The 22903-nt window shown below is 38.2% G+C and overlaps 1 protein-coding gene across 6 annotated transcripts in view; it reads right to left on the bottom strand.

Annotated features, from left to right (window-relative positions):
• The window catches only part of DYM (dymeclin), a 437123-nt gene that overhangs the window by 211781 nt on the left and 202439 nt on the right, over positions 1 to 22903 (bottom strand). For all 6 annotated transcript variants that reach the window (XM_033177780.1, XM_033177784.1, XM_033177783.1 and 3 more), the window contains 3 exons: positions 22212 to 22337; positions 7918 to 8031; positions 6472 to 6566 (listed from right to left, as the gene is read on the bottom strand). In XM_033177780.1, coding sequence (XP_033033671.1) covers positions 6472 to 6566; positions 7918 to 8031; positions 22212 to 22337 — 335 coding nt within the window. The remainder of the gene's footprint in view (positions 1 to 6471; positions 6567 to 7917; positions 8032 to 22211; positions 22338 to 22903) is intronic.

Here is a 22903-nt window from a genome sequence, read left to right as displayed (position 1 = left end):
GGATGGGAAGCTGGTTGAAAAAGAAACATCTACAGAAAAAAAGAGGTGATACAAAGAACCGCCTCAACTTTTTTCTAGTTCCAGACCACATTTATCCAGATTCAGCGGTATAGCTGGGAAAGAGCAAGGAACTTTCAGTAATGATTCAGAAAAGCAGAAGCAGTGGGTACATGGCAAATGGCAACTGAAGATGAAGGGCAAAGGGCAGGGCCCAGACTGTCACTTTAAGAAAGGGTTGCCCAGCCTTGACAGTACTGCCATTCTGGGTTGGGTAATGCTTTCTTGTGGGGGCTGTCGTGTGCACTGTAGAATGTTTAGCAACATCTCTGGCCTCTACCCACTAGATGTCAGTAGCAACCTCTTTCCCAGTTTCGGCAACAACAACGAAATCTCCACGTATTGTCAAATGTTCCCTGGGGGGCAAAATTACCCCAGTGAAGAGCACAGCTCAGATTTTTAACCCAGTAACAATAGGAAGCCATTTAATGTTTTTAAGCAAAGGAAGCAATAAGATGAGATTTGCTTTTCCAATGAATACAGCAGTGTGCAAAGGTGAGTAGGGAGGCAAAAAGACCCAGTTAGACTACCGGCATAGTGTGGGTGAAGACGATACACATGTGAACCAAGACAGCAGCCATGGAGAAAGGGAAGAGCATTCACATGCAAATTACAATGGCAGAGTTAGGTATAACTTCAGGGTCCAGTAAGAGAATTTGAGAGAAAGGCAGAAAAGTTACAGAATTGGCTTGGCAATTTGGATGACCGTGGTGAGCGCCATTACCTAGGATAGGGGATTTAAAAGGAAGAGCAGGTTTGAAAATGAGTTCAGTTTTAAACATAATGAAAGTCTGAAGTAAGCATGGGATACCCAGGTAGTGAACCTAGTGGAGTTGGTGCTTAGCCAGCTAAAGCTTACTCGGGGCAAGTTATGTGTGAGGCCCTTTACAAATGTCAATGCACTTCATTCTCACCATGATCCTTTGAGATAGCAGCTACTGCCACTCCCATCTTACAGATGGGAAACTGCTGCAGAGAGAAGGTAAAGAATATCATCACCAAGGTTCCACAGGTAGTAAAGTTCTAGAGCTGAAATCTCAAACCCTGGCAGTCTGGCTCCAGAGGCTCTGTGCTTATCCTCTACATTGTACCGTCTGCCAGTACAGTGAAGGAGAAAGATCTAGATTATGAATTTAAACTTGGGTGGTGTTTTAGTCAGTTCTCACGCTGCTACAAAGAACTGCCTGAGGCTTGCACAGTGTCTTACACCTGTAATCCCAGCACTTTGGGAGGCTAAGGTGGGCAGATCACTTGAGGCCAGGAGTTCAAGACCAGCTTGGCCAACATGGTGAAACCCCATCTCTACTAAAAATACAAAAATTAGCCAGGTGTGGTGGCAAGCACCTACCTGTAATCCCAGCTACTTGGGAGGCTGAGGCAGAAGAATGGCTTGAACCTGGGAGGCGGAGGTTGCAGTGAGCTGAGATTGCACCACTGCACTCCAGCCTGGCCAACAGAGTGAGACTTGTCTCAAAAAGAAAAAAAGAACTGCATGAGACTGGGTAATTTATAAAGTTAAGAGGTTTCATTGACTCACAGTTCAGCACAGCTGGGGAGACCTCAGGAAACTTACAATCATGGCAGAAGGTGAAGGAGAAGCATAGCACCTTCTTCACAAAGTGGCAGGGAGAAGAGTGGCACAGCCAAGGGAGAAGAGCCCCTTATAAAACCATCAGATCTTGTGAGACTCACTATCACGAGAACAGCATGGGGGAAACTGCCCCCATGATTCAAATTACCTCCACCTGTTCTCTCCCTTCACATGTGGGGATTATGGGGATTACAACTCAAGATGAGATTTTGGGTAGGGACACAAAGCCTAACCACATCAAGAGATTTTCAGTATACAAATGACAGTATGTAAAGTCATTGACATATATGTGATCTCCCAGAGAAAATGTGTAAAGACAGAAGAAAACAAGACAGAATGAGATACTAGAGGAAACTACCTGTTAAGCAAACGGTGAAGGAGAAGCCAGAGGAAACAGCCAGTGGAGGGACATGAAAGACAATAAGGGACAGTCTTAAGGGCTGGAAGTAAATGATATCTTTCTAACCCACAGCAATCCCTTGCATATAATCTGCTCTTTATAAATGTCTTGAAATTGAATAACCTCATAATCCTAAATAAAGAACACAGCAAATACGCACCCTTATAGCACATCCAAAAGACTTACAAATCGAGCAAAACTCAAATTAGATCTGTGATCCTCCTAGAACACCAAGAGTCTGTAGAAGATACATTGTCATTAAATATGAGCAACGGCCTAGGCACTGTAAGAAATAATTCCTTACATTTATGTCCAGCTAAGGCGGCTTCTCAAAGCTTTATCCACATCCTTTCCTAGCAATGTAACATGTTATCTGTTTTGGATTTTGTTGAAGATAATGTGAAATACTGACTCTTCTAAGTTTTTGCAACTGGCAAATATCAAATTGTGTAGTCTCTTTCTAAAAGAGGATTTAGGAATCATGTATATGAAAACTGCTTACTTCTCACTTGAAGCAGTTACTAGAGAGTCTGGTGAATTCTGAGTTGTACTGCTGTAATACCTTCTGGGTATCTAAACAGTTTTGTTATGCATCCCTTATCATACATTTCTATACTCTAAACACAAATATTTAGTAGAAAATGAGTTCCCTCAAGGTACAAAAAAGCTGGCCCCCATTTCCAGCTCAAGACAAATGTTTTCTCAGGAAATACATAATTATTTCCAGGCGAAAACTCAAAGTGTTTTCTAAACTTTAATGTGGATACAAATCATCCGGGGATCTTGTTAAAAAGAAGACTCTGATCCAGTAGGTCAAAAGCCACACCTACACTCTATATTTCCAACAAGCTCCCTCCTGTGTGACACGATGCTCTGGTCCACGCCAGCTACTCATATGTGGTCCTTGAACAAGAAAAGTGTTGGCAGCATGTGGGAGCTGGGTAGAAGTACACTTCCCTCAGTGTGACAAACAGACCATGATACTATCATCTGCTCAAAGAGGTGACTCAAAAAGTTTACCTTAAATTCTTTTCTTCAAAATCCACTTATAAACTCATTCAATCATACTTTATTTTTGTTGTTGTTGTTATTAAGAAAAGACCTTCTTTTCTCTCCATTCCTTTCGATTATTCTAAACTGTGAGTCCCACCCTTAAGCCCCTCCATAGTAATGGCCCCAGCTGTTCCTTTCAGGCTTCTCACCTCTAATCCCAATAGAGGTCCACAGCATGCCAGTTCCATGAAACTGGTTATTTTCTACATATAAATCATGCTCTCTCACCATACACCCTCTTGTTTTGCTTCCGTTTGTTGTAGCTGATGACTGCTGTATCAGGCCAGTCTCTCTTATCTATCATGTCATCTTTCTCTAGCCACCCTGCCTAATCTTTCAACGAGAAGCATTCTCACCATTCTTGGAACCAGCCATTCACCCCCTCCATAGCAATTTTTCTTTCATTATAATATTAAGATATAATAATATATATTTCATATAACATTCTGCTGTATAAAGGATCCTTGTATCATATATATATACAAAGATTGGTCCTGGTCTTATTCCTCCTACTGAATTGCAAGCTTCTTGAGGGCAGGAATCTTTATTATTTATTTTGATACTTCTTGCATTGCTTAACATAGTTCCTTACTCATATTATACTACCTAAAAATCTATGAAAATGAAGTAAAGCACTAGTCATTATTGATGATCACAATCTAAATATTCTCAGATCACAAATCTAAACTATGTTTCTTATTTCTTCAAATATGATTGGTTTATTTTCTACTTTTGTCATCACAGATTAAAACTTGGGCACAGTGTTTTAATATACATTTTTCCCAACTAGAAATTTTTTTGCATCTCAAAAATATTTAATCGTACTTAATGCATTTTATCAGAACTTAAATTCTCAACCAGCTAATTTGGCTTTTTTTTTTGAGACAGAATTTCGCTCTGTTGCCCAGGCTAGAGCGCAGTGGCGTGATCTTGGCTCACTGCAAGCTCCGCCTGCGGGGTTCATGCCATTCTCCTGCCTCAGCCTCCCGAGTAGCTGGGACTACAGGCGCCCACCACCACACCTGGCTACTTTTTTGTATTTTTAGTAGAGACGGGGTTTCACCGTATTAGCCAGGATGGTCTCGATCTCCTGACCTCGTGACCCACCTGCCTTGGCCTCCCAAAGTGCTGAGATTACAGGCGTGAGCCACCACGCCTGGCCAATTTGGCATTTTCATATCAAACAAGCTAAATGTTCATTTGTCATTTGAGAAAAGTTAATTGTGTAATGAAATCTTCATGAAACCATTATAAAACTGCACATAAACAGGAAAACTGCCTACAAAGCAGCACAGAAATCATTAACTCTGTTATGGTGAAATAAAGCACGGTGACAAAGGTTAACTCCTGGAAACTAAAGGCTCTTCAGAATACCTGAAAAACTCCAAGGTAGGAGGAGACTGCTATGTTTACTTTAAATAGTGAAGTTCACATTAGTCCAATGTCAGCCAACTAGATGATCTCTAAAGTACAAACCCAAAAAACAATCTAATGGAATGTATTAAGACGAGACACAAATTAAATAGTGAGTCAATGCAAAATATCCTCTACTAAATTTTGAAGATAAACAGACAACTTAATTTTGAGTAACTTAAAAATGAGCCCAGGTCAATCAATGCCTAAACAATGAATAGAATGTGAGATCAGCGCTTAAAAGTGATATGCTGTTGTGATCACCACCAATGACTGCTAAACAAAACTGAATGGTCAAAACCACATGACCAGGCTGAGGCAGGAGGATCCCTTGAACCCAGGAGTTTGAGCTTTCCGTGAGCTATGGTTGCTCCACTGCACTCCAGCCTGCTTGACAGAGTGAAACCCTGTCTCTTAAAAAAACAAGAAAAGACCAGGTGCAGTGGCTCATGCCTGTAATCCCAGCACTTTGGGAGGCTGAGGTGGGCAGATCACAAGGTTAGGAGTTTGAGAGCAGCCTGAACAACATGGTGAAACCCTGTCTCTACTAAAAATACAAAAATTAGCCAGGCCTGGGTGACAGAGTGAGACCCTGTCTGGGGGGGAAAAAAAAAAAAAGAAGAAAAACCCTGCATTGCCCCAAAAGTAAAAATTAAAGGAAACAATATGACTTCACTGAGGTTCTATTTGAGAGCTACTTGGACAATACTGAACATCCTACAGGAAGTCAAAAAGGTACCCCCATATATTAACAAGTCCTGCAATGATATTCACTCATGACCGGTTAGTTAGCTTTCCTACCCTTAAAAGTTATGTCTTTACATGGTGAAACCCCGTCTCTACTAAAAATACAAAAAAAAAAAAAAATTACCCAGGTGTGGTGGCGGGCACCTGTAGTCCCAGCTACTCAGGAGGCTGAGGCAGGAGAATGATGTGAACCCAGGAGATGGAACTTGCAGTGAGCCGATATCGCACCACTGCACTCCAGCCTAAAAGACAGAGCGAGACTCCATCAAAAAAAAAAAAAAAAGAAAGAAAGAAAAAAAAAAAGTCATGTCTTTGGCAATGGGTGGGGAAGAGACAAGGGTTTCTGGCTGACAGAATAATGGCTCCCTCAAAAATGTTCACATCCTAATCCCATGGGCTTATGACTGTTACTTTACATGGCAAAAGGGACCTTATGATTATGATTCTGGCTTTGAGATGGGAAGATAATCCTGGATCAGGAAGGGTCCAGGAAATCATGAGAGTCCTCAGCGTGGAAGAGGGAACCACAAGAAGAGGTCAGAGTGATGAGGTATGAGAAGGACTCAACAATCTACTGTTGCTGGCTTTGATAACAGAGGAAGGGGCCATGAGCCAAGGAATGTAGGCAGCCTCCAACCACTAGAAGAGGCATGGAAACAGATTCTCCTTTACAGCCTACAGACAGAAATGCAGCTGTTTCAGTTTTAGCCTAATGAGATCCATGGTGGATTTCTAAACTAGAGAATTTTAAAATGACCAATTTGTGCTTTCAGCCACTAATTTTTGGTAATTTGTTATGGCAACAATAGGAAACTAATACACGGGTGAACTGCTATAAACATTCTCTAAAACGCACACAGATAAATCCTTAAAAGTATATTGTGATGCTCTATAAAATGCTCATCAAATACATTCATATTTAATTTACATTACTAAGAAATATACCTGCTCCTCTAAAAAACTAACAACATTACACTTAAAATTACATTTTATGAAAAGATTGAACGTAAATACAATTAACTTTGATCAAAAAGTTAGGTCAGAAAACAAAACAGAACAAAGTATTTTTAACAAAACAAGAAGGTGATAAAAATTAAGTAGGAAAATGTGATAGTCCTCACAGGTAACATTTAAAATGGAACCACCATCGTATCCATCTTAATAGCTCAACCGGAAGCAAATCAGTATTTCTTTTAAAGTTCATATTTACCTGATGATCCTCTGGGCAGCATACTGATGGAGTGAACGAAACTGTGCTGACATATTTGCTAAAGCTGCCAAACAATTCGTGTGAAGGTACTTGTCCTGTGAGGAAACAGCAAGTGTAAAACATACAATCAAGTCTTCTCCATATTTTAACCAAGGTTAACTATTAATAGAAGCAAATATAAACTCAGTTGTCACTGATTTTAGAAAGTTCAGATCCACAATCTCTTTTTTCTAATTCCTAAATCCATAAAGCACTGAAAATTCAAAGTTTTTTCACAACACAAAACATGATGATGTTTCTGATGGTCTTCATTATTCCCACCATGGTGAATATTGAAATATTTTGCTACAGAAATATAATGTTTAATTACAGCATGCTACTTTAGGCCCTAATGGTTACACACAGTAGAGTATATAAACTATAATTATCTTTCTAAAATCCAAAAACTTCTGCTTTCTAAAACATAGCTGGCTCCTAGGGTTTCAGATAAAAAACATGAATGTGTATCTGCAACAGCCCCACAGAGGAAAATAACTGAAAATGAGCTGGGAGCAGGGGCTCACGCCTATAATCCCAACACTTTGGGAGGCCACAGTAGGAGGATCACTTCAGGACAGGAGTTCAAAACCAATTCAAGACCAGTCTGGGCAACATAGCGAGACTTTGGCTATTAAAAAAAAAAAAAAATTAGCCAGGTGTGGTGGCATATGCCTGTGGTCCTAGCTCTTCAGGAGGCTGAGGCAGGAGGATCACTTAAGCCCAGGGGTTGGAGGTTACAATGAGTTATGATTGTGCCACTGCACTCCAGTGCAGCCTAGGCTGAAGTGCAGTGGCACAATCATAGCTCAAAAATAAATAAATAAATAAATAAATAAAATACCATGTCTCTTAGCTATGAATTCTGTACACTGCTTCTCTTTAACAATACATTTCTATTAACCAGAACTGTAATTTGCTCCCAGGTACTGTGAATAGAATCCAGCAGAAATTTTTCTTTTACTCTTTAAAATACTCTCTTTTCTCTTTGTCTTTTACTCTTTAAAATACTCTCTCTTTTCTATTTTTCTTTCTCATTTAATTCATATTTTCTTGTGCTCATTTCTTGTGCTCATTTTCTTGTCCTTTTGTACTTTGTTATTTGCTGATATTAAAAAAGGCAAATCAGTGTTACTGGCCAAATAAAGACATACAATAGCTTTTTAGCTTTTATCTAAATGTTTTGCATTGCTTGTTTTCTATTTCATGTAAAATATCTCCAATCATACAATCCATTAAATATTAAGACCTTATGTTACATTAGGATCATGTAATACAGTGACTACAGTGACCTGTATTTTCTACCATATGTCATGAGAATTTTAGTACCCTAAAAATTGGGATTGCTTTAAACTATCGTCTTAATTGTACTGTATGCAAAAAAGATAGAACAGCAGCTGGAATACTTACTCTTGTCCTAGTCATGTTGTATTGAATGGTTCTTATTACCACTAGGATCAGGAGACTCCCCAAGGAGATTTCAGTTAAAACTCGTTCTGAATACCAAGTAATATTTTTTAGTATCTGTAATGGGGAAGAAAAGTTTAAGTAAAAAATGATTGCTTTACAGACAAAAGGATTACTCCATGTCCACAGTTTTTGATAAACCATGACTTTGCTCTGAAGGTGAGTTAAGCAGTGGAGAGAGGCCACGAATGCAAATGATTCCAGATCTTCAAGGAGAGACGCTCCAGTGCTCTGCCATGGCTATGGAGAGTAGGCAGCTCTGGTGCATACCTCCGCGCCGAAGTAAGCAAGAACTGTTTTCTAAGTTAAGACATTTCCACTGCAGATTTGTAAGCTGGAGATGAGAGAGAGAGAAAGAGAGAGAGAGAGACATACACACACACACACACATACACAGAGAGAGAGAGAGAGAGAGAGAGAGAGAGAGGAGAAGAGAGAAGAGAGAGAGAAGAGAAGAGAGAGAGAAGAGAGAAGAGAGAGAGGAGAGAGAGAGAGAGAGAGAGAGAGAGAGAGAGAGAGAGGCAGGCAGGCAGATAGGTACAAACACTAGGAAGTACAGCAGCCAAATCTGGGCTGCCCCAAAGAAAGAGGTAAAATGGGGGAAAAAACAACAACAAAAAAACCCCAACAGGCTCAGCCGAGCACTAGAAATCCCTAATATTCTCTTCCATTAAGGTTACTCCTGCATCCTTTCTCCGCAACTCAAGGAAAGTCACTGTGCCATATTATTCTCTACCTATGCATGAAGAAGGAAGAGACTGCTGGGCTGATTCTTGCCCTCTCCCTTAAGAAGAGGCACACATCCAGAGTACAGCAGACTCCCCACCACTCATAAATGCAGAGGGGGGATCCCACAACCTTGCAAAACAAGTTAGTCTAGACTTGTGTTTTTAAGTACAGATGAACAACAAAACCACCAAGTGAAGACATTCAACCTAAGAGAGTGATATGCTGAACCTACTCAAGACTCTCTTCTAATTAACCAGTGCACATGGAATACAGAGGACAGAACACATTACATACCATGATGATACATAATCAGCTAAAGACAAATGTAGGGAATCCTACTAAACAAATAACCCAGTTTCTTCAACAAATAAGGGGTAAAATAAGCTGGGATAGGGAAAGAGTGCTATAGATTTGTGAGTCTTAATAACTAAATGCAGTAGATGTTGGAATCTGATTCAAACAAATCAACTCTAGAAGACATTTTAAAGATAATTAGAGATAAATTGTTAGGAAGAATTGAAACATTACTGTTGATTTTGTTGAATGTACATTTTTATATTTATTTATTTATTTATTTATTTTTTGAGACGGAGTCTCATTCTGCTGCCCAGGCTGAAGTGCAGTGGTGCGATCTCGGCTCACTGCAAGCTCCGCCTCCTGGGTTCACGCCATTCTCTCGCCTCAGCCTCCCCAAGTAGCTGGGACTACAGGTGCCCGCCACCATGCCTGGCTAATTTTTTGTATTTTTTTAGTAGAGATGGGGTTTCACCGTGTTAGCCAGGATGGTCTCGATCTCCTGACCTCGTGATCTGCCTGCTCGGCCTCCCAAAGTGCTGGGATTACCGGCATGAGCCACCACGCCTGGCTGGTATGATACATTTTTTAAAGTCCATACTTAAAGAACATACTGAAATATTTACACATGAAATTATATGGAAGATTTGTTTTTAAAAATAGAAGTCAAAATGTAAAAGGTGGTGAGGGTAAAGTGGGTAGATGAAATAAGAACACGAGTGTTAATAATGACTACATGAAGATCCATGCCACTATTTTCTCCAATTACGTTTAAGTTTCATAGTGTTCATAATAAAAAGTTTATCAAGTAAATAAATAAATAATAAACTGTGAAACTGAACAGGCAGAGAGAACAGACCTCTAACTAAACAGAGAGGATTTAGGAAGTTGGAATTTTTTAAAAAAATTCTAATTAGTATATTTAGTGAGATTTGACAAAATACTGCATCCATAAAATAAGAAGAGACTGCTATGAAAAGAGAAAATTACAGAACAAAGAAAAGTTGATTTTAAGATTAAAATGGCAGCTGGGCAGTATCTGACGCCTGTAATCCCAGCACTTTGGGAGGCCAAGGTCAGGAGTTTGAGACCAGCCTGGCCCAATGATGACTCTCTAAGAATACAAAAAATTAGCCGGGTGTGGTAGTGCATGCCTACAGTCCCAGCTACTCTGGAGGTGGAGGAACAAGAATCGCTTGAACCTAGGAGGTGGAGGTTGCAGTGAACCAAGATGTCGCCACTGCACTCCAGCCTGGGCGCAGCAGAGTGAGCACTACGGAGAATTAAATTTGTGATGTGAAGGACCAAACTGAGAAGTTCTCCACAGATACTATAAAAGTGTAGACGTCATAGGCACTTAAAAATTCCAGAAGAAATAAACTAGAAGAAAAACAGAACAATTATTAATGTGAGAAAATTTCTTTGAGAGGAAAAGAAAAACATCCCACATTCCAAAAAAATCATGAAAAACAATCAAAACATTCTTGCAAGATTAATGAATTCACAGTATATGAGAAAGTTCCACTGGCTTCCAGACAGAAGAAACATGTTAGCACCAATGGAAAGAGAAGGAGACTAACGTTAGAGTTCCCATTTTGAACACTACACATCTGAAGGACAGCAGAACAATGTCTCAGGATTTTTGAGGGAAGACATTATGATTCTAGAATTCTACATCTTGAGAAACTACCATGTAAGAATGTTGCAAAATAAACTCAGCATGAACCACCCATGTACCATATTGGGAAGAAAAAAAAAAAAAAACACGACAACACATGTAAGTATTTAGCTGCCCCTTCTCACCATAGTAACAGTAGGGCAAATCCAGGAGAATTCAAGAGAAGGAGAATATGGAATACAAACAAGAACAAACACAACAGTCATACATGACATCAGGAAAACAGAATTAAGTCTAAATAATATGGTTGTACCTTAGTTTTTCTAAAAGGGGATTAAAATAGATCATTCTCTAGCAAGTCTAGGGAGAATAGAAACAGATAAAAAGAATAAAAACACAAAGGAATACCATACTCAATTTCATGTCAATATGTTTGAAAGTACAACTATATACAGGTGCATTCCCCACACATATTTTCACTCATTCAACTCTCTGGCCCCACATCACCCAACATCCCCCATTACAAATAAGCCCACCCTGACTGCATTCTCCACTCAGAGGCTGACATATAACAAATACTCACTACATGGTAGTTAAATATTATTCAGAATTGAAAAGTAAAAAATATAAAAGTTTGGCTGGGCACGGTGGGTAACACCTGTAATTCCAGGACTCTGGGAGGCCAAGGTGGATGGATCACTTGAGTTCAGTAATTTGAGACCAGCCTGACCAACATGGTGAAACCCTGTCTCTACTAAAAATTAGCTAGGTGATGTGGCGTGCACCTGTAATCCCAGCTACTTGGGAGGCTGAGGCAGGAGAGTTGCTTGAACTAGGGAGGCAGAGGTTGCAGTGACTGCACTTCAGCCTGGACGACAGAGCAAGACTTTTTCTCAAAAATAAATTCCATAAGTTATATATGATAGAGTATTACACAGTAACATCACATAATATCAAGTCTTTTTAAAAATTAAATATGTATAGGAAAGTTAAAAAAAAATTGACATCTATACACTCACAATTCACATTACCAACTGTTAATTTTGTTTTTTGTTTTTGTTTTTTTGAGATAGAGTCTCGCTCTGTTGCCCAGGTTGGAGTGCAGTGGTGCAATCTTGGCTCACCACAAGCTCCGCCTCCCGGGTTTATGCCCTTCTCCTGCCTCAGCCTCCCAAGTAGCTGGGACTATAGGTGCCCGCCACCACGCCTGGCTAATTTTTGTATTTTTAGTAGAGACGGGGTTTCACCGTGTTAGCCAGGATGGTCTTGATCTCCTGACCTCGTGATCCACCCGCCTCAGCCTCCCAAAGCAACCGTTAATATTTTTTAATATATAAATCTCATTTTATTTCCCCCATGAAGGAACAAACACTATCTTGAGTTTAGTATGTATCCTCTAGACCATTTCAATTACTTTATCTGCATATATACAAATATGTACATACATATATATAATAAAAACCAAAACCAGTATTCCTTTGTGTGTTTTCTAGTACACATAAATAGTACCATACATAATGTATTAGAATGAATGGTGTTCCCCCAAATCTATGTCATTCAAAACCTGTGAATGTGACCTTAAATGGATAGAGGGTCTTTGAAAATATAATCAAGATAAGACTGCATTAGATTAATGTGGACTCTAGGTCAGTATGACTGCTGGTGGTTGTAAGATGAGGAAGACAGTCACAGAGACAGACACCTCCTGAGAGAAGGATGTGATGACAGTAGCAGAGACGGGAGTGATGTAGCTGGCAAGCCAAGGGACACCAAGTATTGCCTATGACCACCAGAAGCTAGGATGACACGAGAAAGGGTCTTCCCCTAGAGCCTTCAGAGACAGCATGGCCCCACTGACACCTTGACTTTGGACTTTCAGGCTACAGAAGACAATACATTTCTGTTGTTAGGAGTCACCTAGCTGTGGTACTCAGACAACTCTGGAACATACTAAGTATCTTTCATTTATATCAGCAGTACTCAGTACCTGTGGTGGTCAGTTATAGTAGCTCTAAGAAACTAACACACATCTGGTTTGTTTGCATCTTATTTTTTTCACTCAGTATGTTTCTGTAACCCTCCTATATTGATACATATAAGAAGAATATTCACCAGGTATGCCTGTCTGATAGTACTAGTTATTTTTTTAAAATGGAATACTCGGCCGGGCGCGGTGGCTCAAGCCTGTAATCCCAGCACTTTGGGAGGCCGAGACGGGTGGATCACGAGGTCAGGAGATCGAGACCATCCTGGCTAACACGGTGAAACCCCGTCTCTACAAAAAACTAGCCGGGCGAGGTGGTGGGCGCCTGTAGTCCCAGCTACTCGGGAGGCTGAGGCAGGAGAATGGCGTGAACCCGGGAGGCGGAGCTTGCAGTGAGCTGAGATCTGGCCACTGCACTCCAGTCTGGGCGACAGAGCGAGACTCCGCCTCAAAAAAAAAAAAAAAAAAATGGAATACTCAATACTAGTTAGTAAATAGCTGTTGTTGCAAGCCACTCCCCCAGGTAATATACAGCAGAGAACAAAGGACTATGGTCCACATCCATTCTTACTGGCTGGTGTTAGTGCCATCCACACTAGTTAAGTCATTTGAATGTCATCTCTATATCTAAGTCTACTTCATTCCTTGTAACCACTCTAGAGTACTATACTAGCAGGCCACATTTGTTTTAAAAATCCATTCCTCTATTAATGGAAATTTAGGTTATTTACAGTTGTTTTCCTATTTAAAACAATGTTACAATTCAGATCACTATCCTAAATCTTACTATATGAAAGTCAGAAAAAAAGAAAGAATTCCTTACTCTCCATATTCTTACTAACCGGACTTTTACCTAAGTTCAGGAATCACACAGATTTTGAAAGCAAAAATACCTGCATATGACTTCATAAGTACATCTACGAGAATTTACTAGGAACCAGAATTGCCAAATCATTGAATATCTTCTTTTAAAAATAAATGTATAGGCCAGGCGTGGTGGCTCACACCTGTAATCCTAGCACTTTGGGAGGTTGAGGTGAGTGGATCACGAGGTCAGGAGTTCAAGACCAGCCTGGCCAAGACGGTGAAGCCCTGTCTCTACTAAAAATAAAAAAAATTAGCCAGGCTTGGTGGCAGGCACCTGTAATCCCAGCTACTCGGGAGGCCGAGGCAGAGAATCGCTTGAACCTGGGAGACAGAGGTTGCAGTGAGCCGAGATCACGCCACTGCACTCTAGCGTGGGCAACAGAGCGAGACTCCATCATAAACAAACAAAAAAAAAGTATAGTTACCATTAATTGTGTTAACACACTAAAAAGCACAGAGCAGCAGTGTCCAACATAGTGGCACTCGCCACAAGTGGATATTTAAATTAAAATTTAATAAAAGTAAAATCGATTCCTCAGCCATACTAGCTACATTTCAAGTGTGAGCATACTGCACAGTGCAGTCATAGAAGACTTCTATGAGGATAGAAAGTTTGATTGATTAGCCTGGTATAGAGACCACCACTGTATCCATCACCTAGATTTATCAAATGTTAGTATTCTTGCTTCTAAAGTACCTGAAGCCTCCTCATGGTTCTACACTGTTAACCTGCCTCCCCAGAGGCAGCCACTATCCTGAAAGTGGATGGGCTTTTTTTTTTTTTTCTGAGTTTTATTATTATCAATACATGTAGCTCTATGCATTCATTCTAGCTGCTTTACAATATTTCATTTACATTATCTGCTCTCCCAATACTACAATGAAAATTATTTCAAAAAGTTCTCGTGATCTATGAAGAAGTTCTTCCTAAAACATAACTTTGAAATGGAACTTCTGAGAGGTGGAGTATTTATTTCTGTATACAATTTGAGAAATTTGAGAGGACAAATTCCTCTCTAAAGCGGTTCTACCAATTGGTACTCCCACTATCAGCATATGAGAGTCCCTTTTCTCTATATCCTCACCAATTCTTTTTTCTTTCATCAACCCCATAGTAATAAAAACATCACCAACTCTTATTATAACAGATTTTGTCATTTTTGCTACTCTGATAGGCACAGAATATTTCAGTTGCTTTAATTGGCATGATCTTGATGAAGCATCGGGTTGAACGATGATTACTGTTCAGGGTCTGTATTCTGTTTTCCTATTATTTTGCCCATTTTTCTATCACTTTGTGCTAGGTATAAGCAAGTCTATGTTTGACAAGAAGAGGGCTAGAAAAGAGAAAAAATACCAAAAGGAATAAATGTGTCATATCTCTAGGCATGGAAATAGGTAGAAATTGTGAAATCACAATTTTAAAGTTTTGCCTTAGAAGAGCAGTACATTGAACAAATAGACTACAGCCCAAACTTAATATCCTCAAAGTCTACCACACCTCTATAATCTGGAGAACAGAATAAAAGTACATGATTTATCTGGCAAGTTAAAACTAGGAGTTATACTAAAAAAGTGACAGTTAAAATTCATTTAACCATTACCACAGGTATGAGAGGTGGTACATGCTCATTAAATGCTTACTGAATTAATAATACCAAATATACTAATCTCAGGCATATGTGGGAGTGAACAAAGTATATACAGTCCTTTAAACAATCTCATTAAACAATATATGTGCAGGTCGGGCACGGTGGCTCACTCCTGTAATCCCAGCACTTTGGGAGGCCGAGGCGGGTGGATCACGAGGTCATGAGATTGAGACCATCCTGGCTAACACGTGAAACCCCGTCTCTACTGAAAATACAAAAAATTAGCCAGGCGTGGTGGCGGGCGCCTGTAGTCCCAGCTACTCAGGAGGCTGAGGTGGGAGAATGGCATGAACCTGGGAGGCGGAGCTTGCAGTGAGCCCAGATCATGCCACTGCACTCCAACCTGGGCGACAGAGCGAGACTCAATCTCAAAAAAAAAAAAAAGAAAAAAAAAATATATATGTGCTATAAATCACAGGCTGTCCCATGGTAACATGCGGTAAAAAATGCTTCTATGAGCCCAAGCACACAGTCTTAGGTGTACTGGGGTCCATGATGGATGATAAAGGAGAAAACCCTAGAGCAGGGTCAAGAAGAACATGCCTGACTGAATCCTGCCTTACCTTGCAGCAGTCCCTTGGAAAAATTGACAAAATCCTGAAAATTCTGATGAAAACCCCCAAATCTAGAGAGAGAAACAAGTTTGGTAGGTTTATTTATTTGTTTCTTCTTCTAACTAAATAGTGGAAAGAGGTGTGGGAGAGAAAATGAAAACCTTCAGACGTTTTCAACATGAGAATGTGAATAAAATATGCCACAGAAATATTCTGTGAAGAAAATAATTGAAAACAAAAGCCAGACATATAGAAGAAGATGAATAAAAATAAAGAACTCAGGAACACAGAAACTAAACTATGGTAAAAGGGTTGATGGTATAGACAACACATCCAATAAAACCAGTGTTAGGCAATTTGAGTTACAAAACAGAATGGAAATGTTACAAGTTTTGAATAATCTAAAAAAATAATTAGCCAGGTGTGGTGGCACTTGCCTGTAATCCCAGCTACTTGGGAGGCTGAGGCACAAGAATTGGGTAAACCTGCGAAGCAGTGGTTGCAGTGAGCCGAAATTGCGCCACTGCACTCCGGCCTGGGCAACACAGTGAGACTGTCTCAAAAAAAACTTTACAAAATTAAATAATTAAACTAACAAAAAATTGGAAGAAAGAGAGTAAAAGAAGTGTGGAATTAATAATGTTCTCATGTTTCTCATTAAGAAATACACTGATTCTCTCCACAGCTGCAACATGGATTTAAAATAACTAAACAATGACTCTAACATCTTAGCTTTCCAAAATCTCTTTTCTTCACCATATACGAATATCAAAAAATATATTGTATAATGAAGGTCTGGTGTGGTGGCTCATGCCTGTAATCACAAAACTTTGGGAGGCTGAGATAGGCAAATCATTTGAGCCCAGGAGTTAGAGACCAGCCTGGGCAACATGGCGAAACCCATCTCCACAGAAACAAAAACTAGCTGGGCATAGTGGCATGCACGTGCAGTCCCAGCTACTCAGGAGGCTGAGGTAGGAGGATCACCTGGGCCCAAAAAGTCGAGGCTACAGTGAACAGTGATTGTGCCACTACACTCCAGCATGGGTGGCAAGAGTGAGACCCTGTCTCAACTTAAATAAAAAGAAGAAATTTTCTGAAAATGATGTTCACCCAATGTTAATAGTTCTAATTTCTAGTTAATGAATGAGTATGATCATTTACACTAAAACAGTATAATAATTTGTCTTAAGCCAAGGTATTCACATCTTAGGTGGCAGTGATAAAGTTTGACTTTAATGTATTTTCAAATTCTTAAAAATAATTACTGTTAAACACATTTTTTTCTTTCTAGCATTACTCTCCTGTGCTGCCTATTGTCCGAAGTCTGAAAATTATTTTCATACATTTTGCTTACAGTGGAAAAGCAGAAGGATGTAAAATCAAAGGTCTAAGCTTCTACCTTAAGAAATGTTGGGGGAAAAAAAGCAAATTGAGGCTCAAGTAAGCAGGAGAAAAGAAATAATAAGGGTATAAATAATTAAAATAGAAAACAAAAAATGGAGGAAAAAATCAATAGAATCAAAGTTAGTTCTTTAAAGTTTTTTAACTTTTTAAAAAAGTTAGAAAGATAAAGAAGAGACTAGACACATTATCAGCATGAAGAATGAGGGGTAATCTCTCTCGCGAGTACAGACATTAAAAGGTAACTTTTTTTTTTTTTAAAAGAAGAGGTAATAAGAGTATATTATGAACAATTTTATTGTAATAGATTCATTACCTTAAAAGAAATGTATAAATTCCTCAGAAAACACAAAGCTCAAAACTTAACCAGACTGTATATGAAAATACATTTCAAAACATGTCATGTCCAAGCACACTTTACTCCAGGATGCAAAATTGATTTAATATTCAACAATCAATATAATTCTCAATAATCAGTATAATTTACTACATTAACAAACTAGAATATAAAAAAGCAAATGATCCAGAATAAATAATTCTTACATCTCAATAATAAGATTAGCCAAGTTTTTAAAAGAGGGTATGGTTATTCAAGAGCAAGTTGAGGGATATAATGCTGTGGTGACAGAAATGTTCTATACCTTAAAAAGTATCAATGTCAGGCTGGGCGTGGTGGCTCACACCTGTAATCCTGGCACTTTTGGAGGCCAAGGCAGCTGGATCACTCGAGGTCAGGAGTTCAAGACCAGCCTGGCCAACATGTTGAAACACCCCGTCTCTAATAAAAAATACAAAAATTAGCCAGGCATGATGGCGTGTGCCTGTAATCCCAGCTACACGGGAGGCTGAGGCATGAGAACTGCTTGAACCCAGGCGGAGTTTGCAGTGAGCTGAGATCCTGCCACTGCACTCCAGCCCGGGAGACAAAGCGAGACTATGTCTCAAACAAACAAACAAAAATATCAAGTATCTTGGCCGTGATATTGAACTACAGTTTTATAACTATAGTTGCCATTGGGGAAAAAACTGTTAAGGGTACATGAGGTCTCCCTTATTTTTCTTAAAACTGCATGTGACTCTACAATTATTTCAAAATAAAAAAGATAATTTAAAAAATAGCAAAAAGATATATATGCACATAAAAAGCACATTAAAAATAAATTCTCCGTATCATTGGGTATTAAGAAATGCAAATTCAAATCAAAATGAGATAACAATATATATTTCATAGGCAAGTAGGTTCACACTAATGATCCCATGTAGAGAAACTTGGTAAAACATTTGAACTTACTCTTTTCTATATTACATATGAAAAGGGAAGGGACCAAAATAAATGGAGATCAACAAGAAAGTCAGATTCTAGAGAAAAAGAATAAGTGTTTCAGTATTTGAATTTGAAATGTCATCTAAAATATCCTGAAATCCAATGGAACTGAACTTGAATGTGAACTGAACTTTCCCTATATTACCAACCTTGTTTTGGCAGTCAGTGAAGTTTAATTTTAATGCAAAATTCTCTGCTAACTTGAAAGTGTTTTATTTATAGAATAAGGATACAGAAAATTATAGAAAATAGCACAATAAAAAGTATACCCACATATGAATTATGCCAAAAATTAACATCTTTATCATGTTTGCTTCAAAGTTTTTTGTGTGCTTACTTCTTCTTGTTCTGATTATTTTGTTATTGCTGCCGCAGAAGCAAATAATTATCTGGGTGGCAATGACACAAATATAGAAGGTAATTTTCATTAGTTTTCCTTTAAAATTTGTGTGTTTTATATGCATATTATACTTCAATTGTAAGATGTTTTTAAAAATCATATTGATTTTTAATTTATTTAAAAAGTTGAGTAAATCAGTGAAAATATTACTTCTCATAGTATTTTACTGAAAACAAGAACCAAGAAATTTCTATGTTCACATCAAAAGGTCTGGCTACAAATGTAAAAATAAATTAATGGGGCTATATTAAACTAAAAAGCTTCTATACAACAAAGGAAATAACAAAATGAAAAGGCAGCCTCTGAATTGATATAAAATATTTGCAAACCATATATCTGATAAAAGGCTAGTATCTAAAATACACAAAGAACTCACACAACTCAATAGCAGAAAAAACAAATAACCCCATTAAAAAATGGGCAAAGGACCTGAATAGACATTTCTCGAGACATAAATATGGTCAACAAGTATATGAAAATGTGCTCAAAATCACTAATTATCAGGGAAATGCAAATCAAAACCATCACACCAGTGTGGATAGTCATTATGAAAAAGACAAGAGATAACAAGTACGGGAGGGGATGCTGGAAACAGAACCCTTGCACACTGTTGGTGGAAATGCAGATTGGAGCCACCAAGGTGAGAAACAGTATATAGATTCTTAAAGAAATTAAAAATAGAACTAGTGTATCATCTCACAGTTCCTCTTCTGGGCATAAGGAAAATGAAATCACCACCTATAAAGATAACTGCACTCCCTTGTTCACTGCAGCACTATTCAGAATAGCCAAGACACAGACACAGCCAGAGAGTCCGTCGACAGACAAATGGATAAAGAAACTGTAGTATGTAGTCATTTGCCACATAACAATGTTTTGGTCAATGCCAGACTGCATATATAAAGAAGGTCCCAGATGATTATAACTAGATTCCTATCACCTAGATGTTGTAGCCATTGTAGCACAACACACTATTCATGTGTTTGTGGTGACTTTATAAAGTAACAAAGTTCCAGTAAGCTAAGGTTAATTGATTATTAAAGAAAAATATTTTTTATAAATGTAGTGTAGCCTAAGTGTCCAGTGTTTATAAAGTCTACGATAGCATACAGTAATGACCTGGTCCTTCACATTTACTCACCACTCATTCATTGACTCAATCAGTGCCACTTCCAGTCCTGCAAGTTCCATTCATGGTAAGTGCCCTATACAGGTGTGCCTTTTAAAATCTTTTATACTGTATTTTTATGGTAGCTTTTCTATGTTTAGATAAACAAATACTTACCATTGTGTTACAACTGCTTACAGTATACAGTAACAATGCTGTACTGGTTTGTGGCCTCACAGCCTAGGCGTGTAGTAGGCTACACTATCTTGGCTGTGTAAGCACACTCTACAATTTCCACATAATGATATAATCACCTAAGCGCACATTTCTCACAGTGCTTCCCAATTGTTAAGTAGTGCATGGTTGTATAAACAAAGGAATATTATTCAGCCTTAAAAAAGAAGACACCGACATTTGGCACAACATAGGTAAACCTGGAAGAGATTATTCTAAGTGAAATAAACCAGAGAAAGAAAAATACTTCATGATCTCACATATATGTGGAATACCTTTTTAAAATGTCAAATACACAGAAATAGATGATATTACAATGGGTACCGGGGGTGGATGTGAGAAAATGGGGAGATATAGGTCAAAGTTGCAGGTATAGAGGATGAAGTCTAGAGATCTAATGCAGAATATGAGGACTACAGTTAATGATATTGTACTGTATTCAGGATTTTTGCTAAAGGAGAGTATCACTGCTCTTGCCACAAACAATAAAGGGGGTAACTATGTGAGATGATGGATATGCTAATTTACTTGACTATAGTAGCCATTTCTCTGTGTACATGTATTAATATATCAAAACATCAAGTTGTATACCTTAAATATACACACAAAAAATAAATTTATATGTTTTATACTCCTTCCACAATGGTCAAGATTCCTTAAATCTTAGTTGAAATTATGGTCATACTATGTAAGAGGCAAAAACATGACTTAAGGGAACATTAGAGAGGATTAAAGATAATATAAAAGCCCTACCGAAAATGAGGAGAAAACAAAGTGTCTGTACCCTTATAAAGAGTGAAAGGCCTGCCCCCTTCTCCTATAGACACCCTAACAAGGAGACTGGAAGAATCAAAAACAATCCACCCAAAAAATGGCCTGCAGGGACAGAGTCCCAGAGAAAGAGACTATGTACAACAAGGTACAGTAAATAAGACCTGCCCACACACAGGACTTCCAATCGACTTCTTAGTGCTTACTCCTACAGATGAACAGATCAACCAGAGCCACCAGATGCTCCAGCAAAGACAGGAGTCCAAAAAGAAAACTCAGTAAGTTTGAATATATTTTGAGCAAATTTTCAGTTCTGTTGAAGTACTGGGGGTAGAATCAGTGTATTAGTACACAAATAAAAAACAGGGCAATGATGTGCTACAGAAATGGTAAAACATGTTCAAGAAAGGAAATGCAATTATCCTACAGTACACAGTCAAACTAAAAATAACATCTAAAATAATAACGTAAAAGCTGAGTTAACCAAAAATGGTAATAAGATGGAAAAAGGAAAAAGTCTGTGTGCTGGCAAGCGTGCTGGGAACCCAGAGGGAACACATGTGGTATGCAGGAAGAATCAATGACTATCTTCCATCTTAGGGAGATAATGTCTACAACTGAAATCAAGAAATCACAATATAAGCATGTTATTTAGAAACACGGACAGAACTGAAAGCATTTCCCTTAGAGGAGTGGGAATCAGAAACAGGGTGAACATGGGTCTGTTATTTTTCATTAAAATCTCGTACTTCTATGTAAGTTTTAAAACTATATACGTGTATTACTTTGATGCAAAAAATTAAATTTAAAAATGCCAAAGAAGAAGATAAAACCAGTTTGGGAATAAAACTCTCCAACAGGACCAAAATTTAAAGAGTTAAATTATGCTATGTTCTTTAAAAAATATATGTAAAACAACAGGTTTCTCAAACTTCTCCCATTTTGGTCCCTTTTTCTTCTCTAATTCTGCATGCATGAAGCAAACCTGTTTGACAATTTCTGCCACAATGAAAAAGTGGAAATGAAATATTGAAGAAAAATGAACCCAGTAGCAGTAAAATCATTTGTATCAATTACCAAAGAACCATTTTGAGAGAGTTTTTAATAGCGGTTAACAGTCATTCCGAAAAAAAAAAAAAAAAAGCACCGCTTCAAAAATCTGAAGAAAGACATAACATTTCTAATGCAGGTTCTCACAGGAAAATCTACCAGAAAGAAATGTAAAGACTGTAGTAAATCTTATGTAGGGACATGTGTGTTCTGTAACTCTAACTCTAATCCAAGTCATGGTAACTTACCACTTCATGAATGGATCTGTTGAAGCCATCATCTTCCGTAAGGATCAACAATATTATAAGGGCCATATACACATGGTGTGAATTCCTTTCTTCAACATGATACAGAATCTCAAGAATAGGTAAAACCTAGAGAATAAAAATTATAATTGACTATCTCAATACTTCATTATAAATCCAAATGTTTTAAATCTTTACACTTTTGTACTCTTTGCTTTAACATCACAGCTATATTGTTCATTAGAGGAAAAAACCATATAAACCCCCTTCCAACTGAATGTATTTTCCAAATGTATCTTAGCTATTAAGATGCCAGTGGAGAAAATCACCACTAACTCTGTGAAGGTCTCTTAAGGTCCAACCAACATAAAGGTTGGATCTGCAAGGACCATTTAGGCTCGAGGTTTGTTTGGAAGATTTTAAGAAGTCACATTGCCTTCTCCCAACTTAACCAAAAAGTAGCAGTAGTGGGGAGAGCACAGCTGCTAACAAGTTAACTTTTTATGTGGTTAGCACCACTTTTTTAAAGCTAATAAGTAAAAAATATATTTCAAGAAATATATTTTAAATAAATATGTAATTAAACACACTCTTGGAACCCAAGGTGCATTTTCTCAACATATGTATTAAGAAAACATTTCATTTCAAAATGCCGTTTACAATTGTGCTTATTTCAAATCATTGACACCTTCTAT

Source organism: Trachypithecus francoisi, unplaced genomic scaffold (genome assembly GCF_009764315.1).
Source record: "Trachypithecus francoisi isolate TF-2019V2 unplaced genomic scaffold, Tfra_2.0 Lachesis_group19, whole genome shotgun sequence".
NCBI lineage: Eukaryota > Metazoa > Chordata > Mammalia > Primates > Cercopithecidae > Trachypithecus > Trachypithecus francoisi.
Note: the sequence above shows the minus strand (reverse complement) of the source record. Positions and strands in the feature narration are given on the sequence as shown.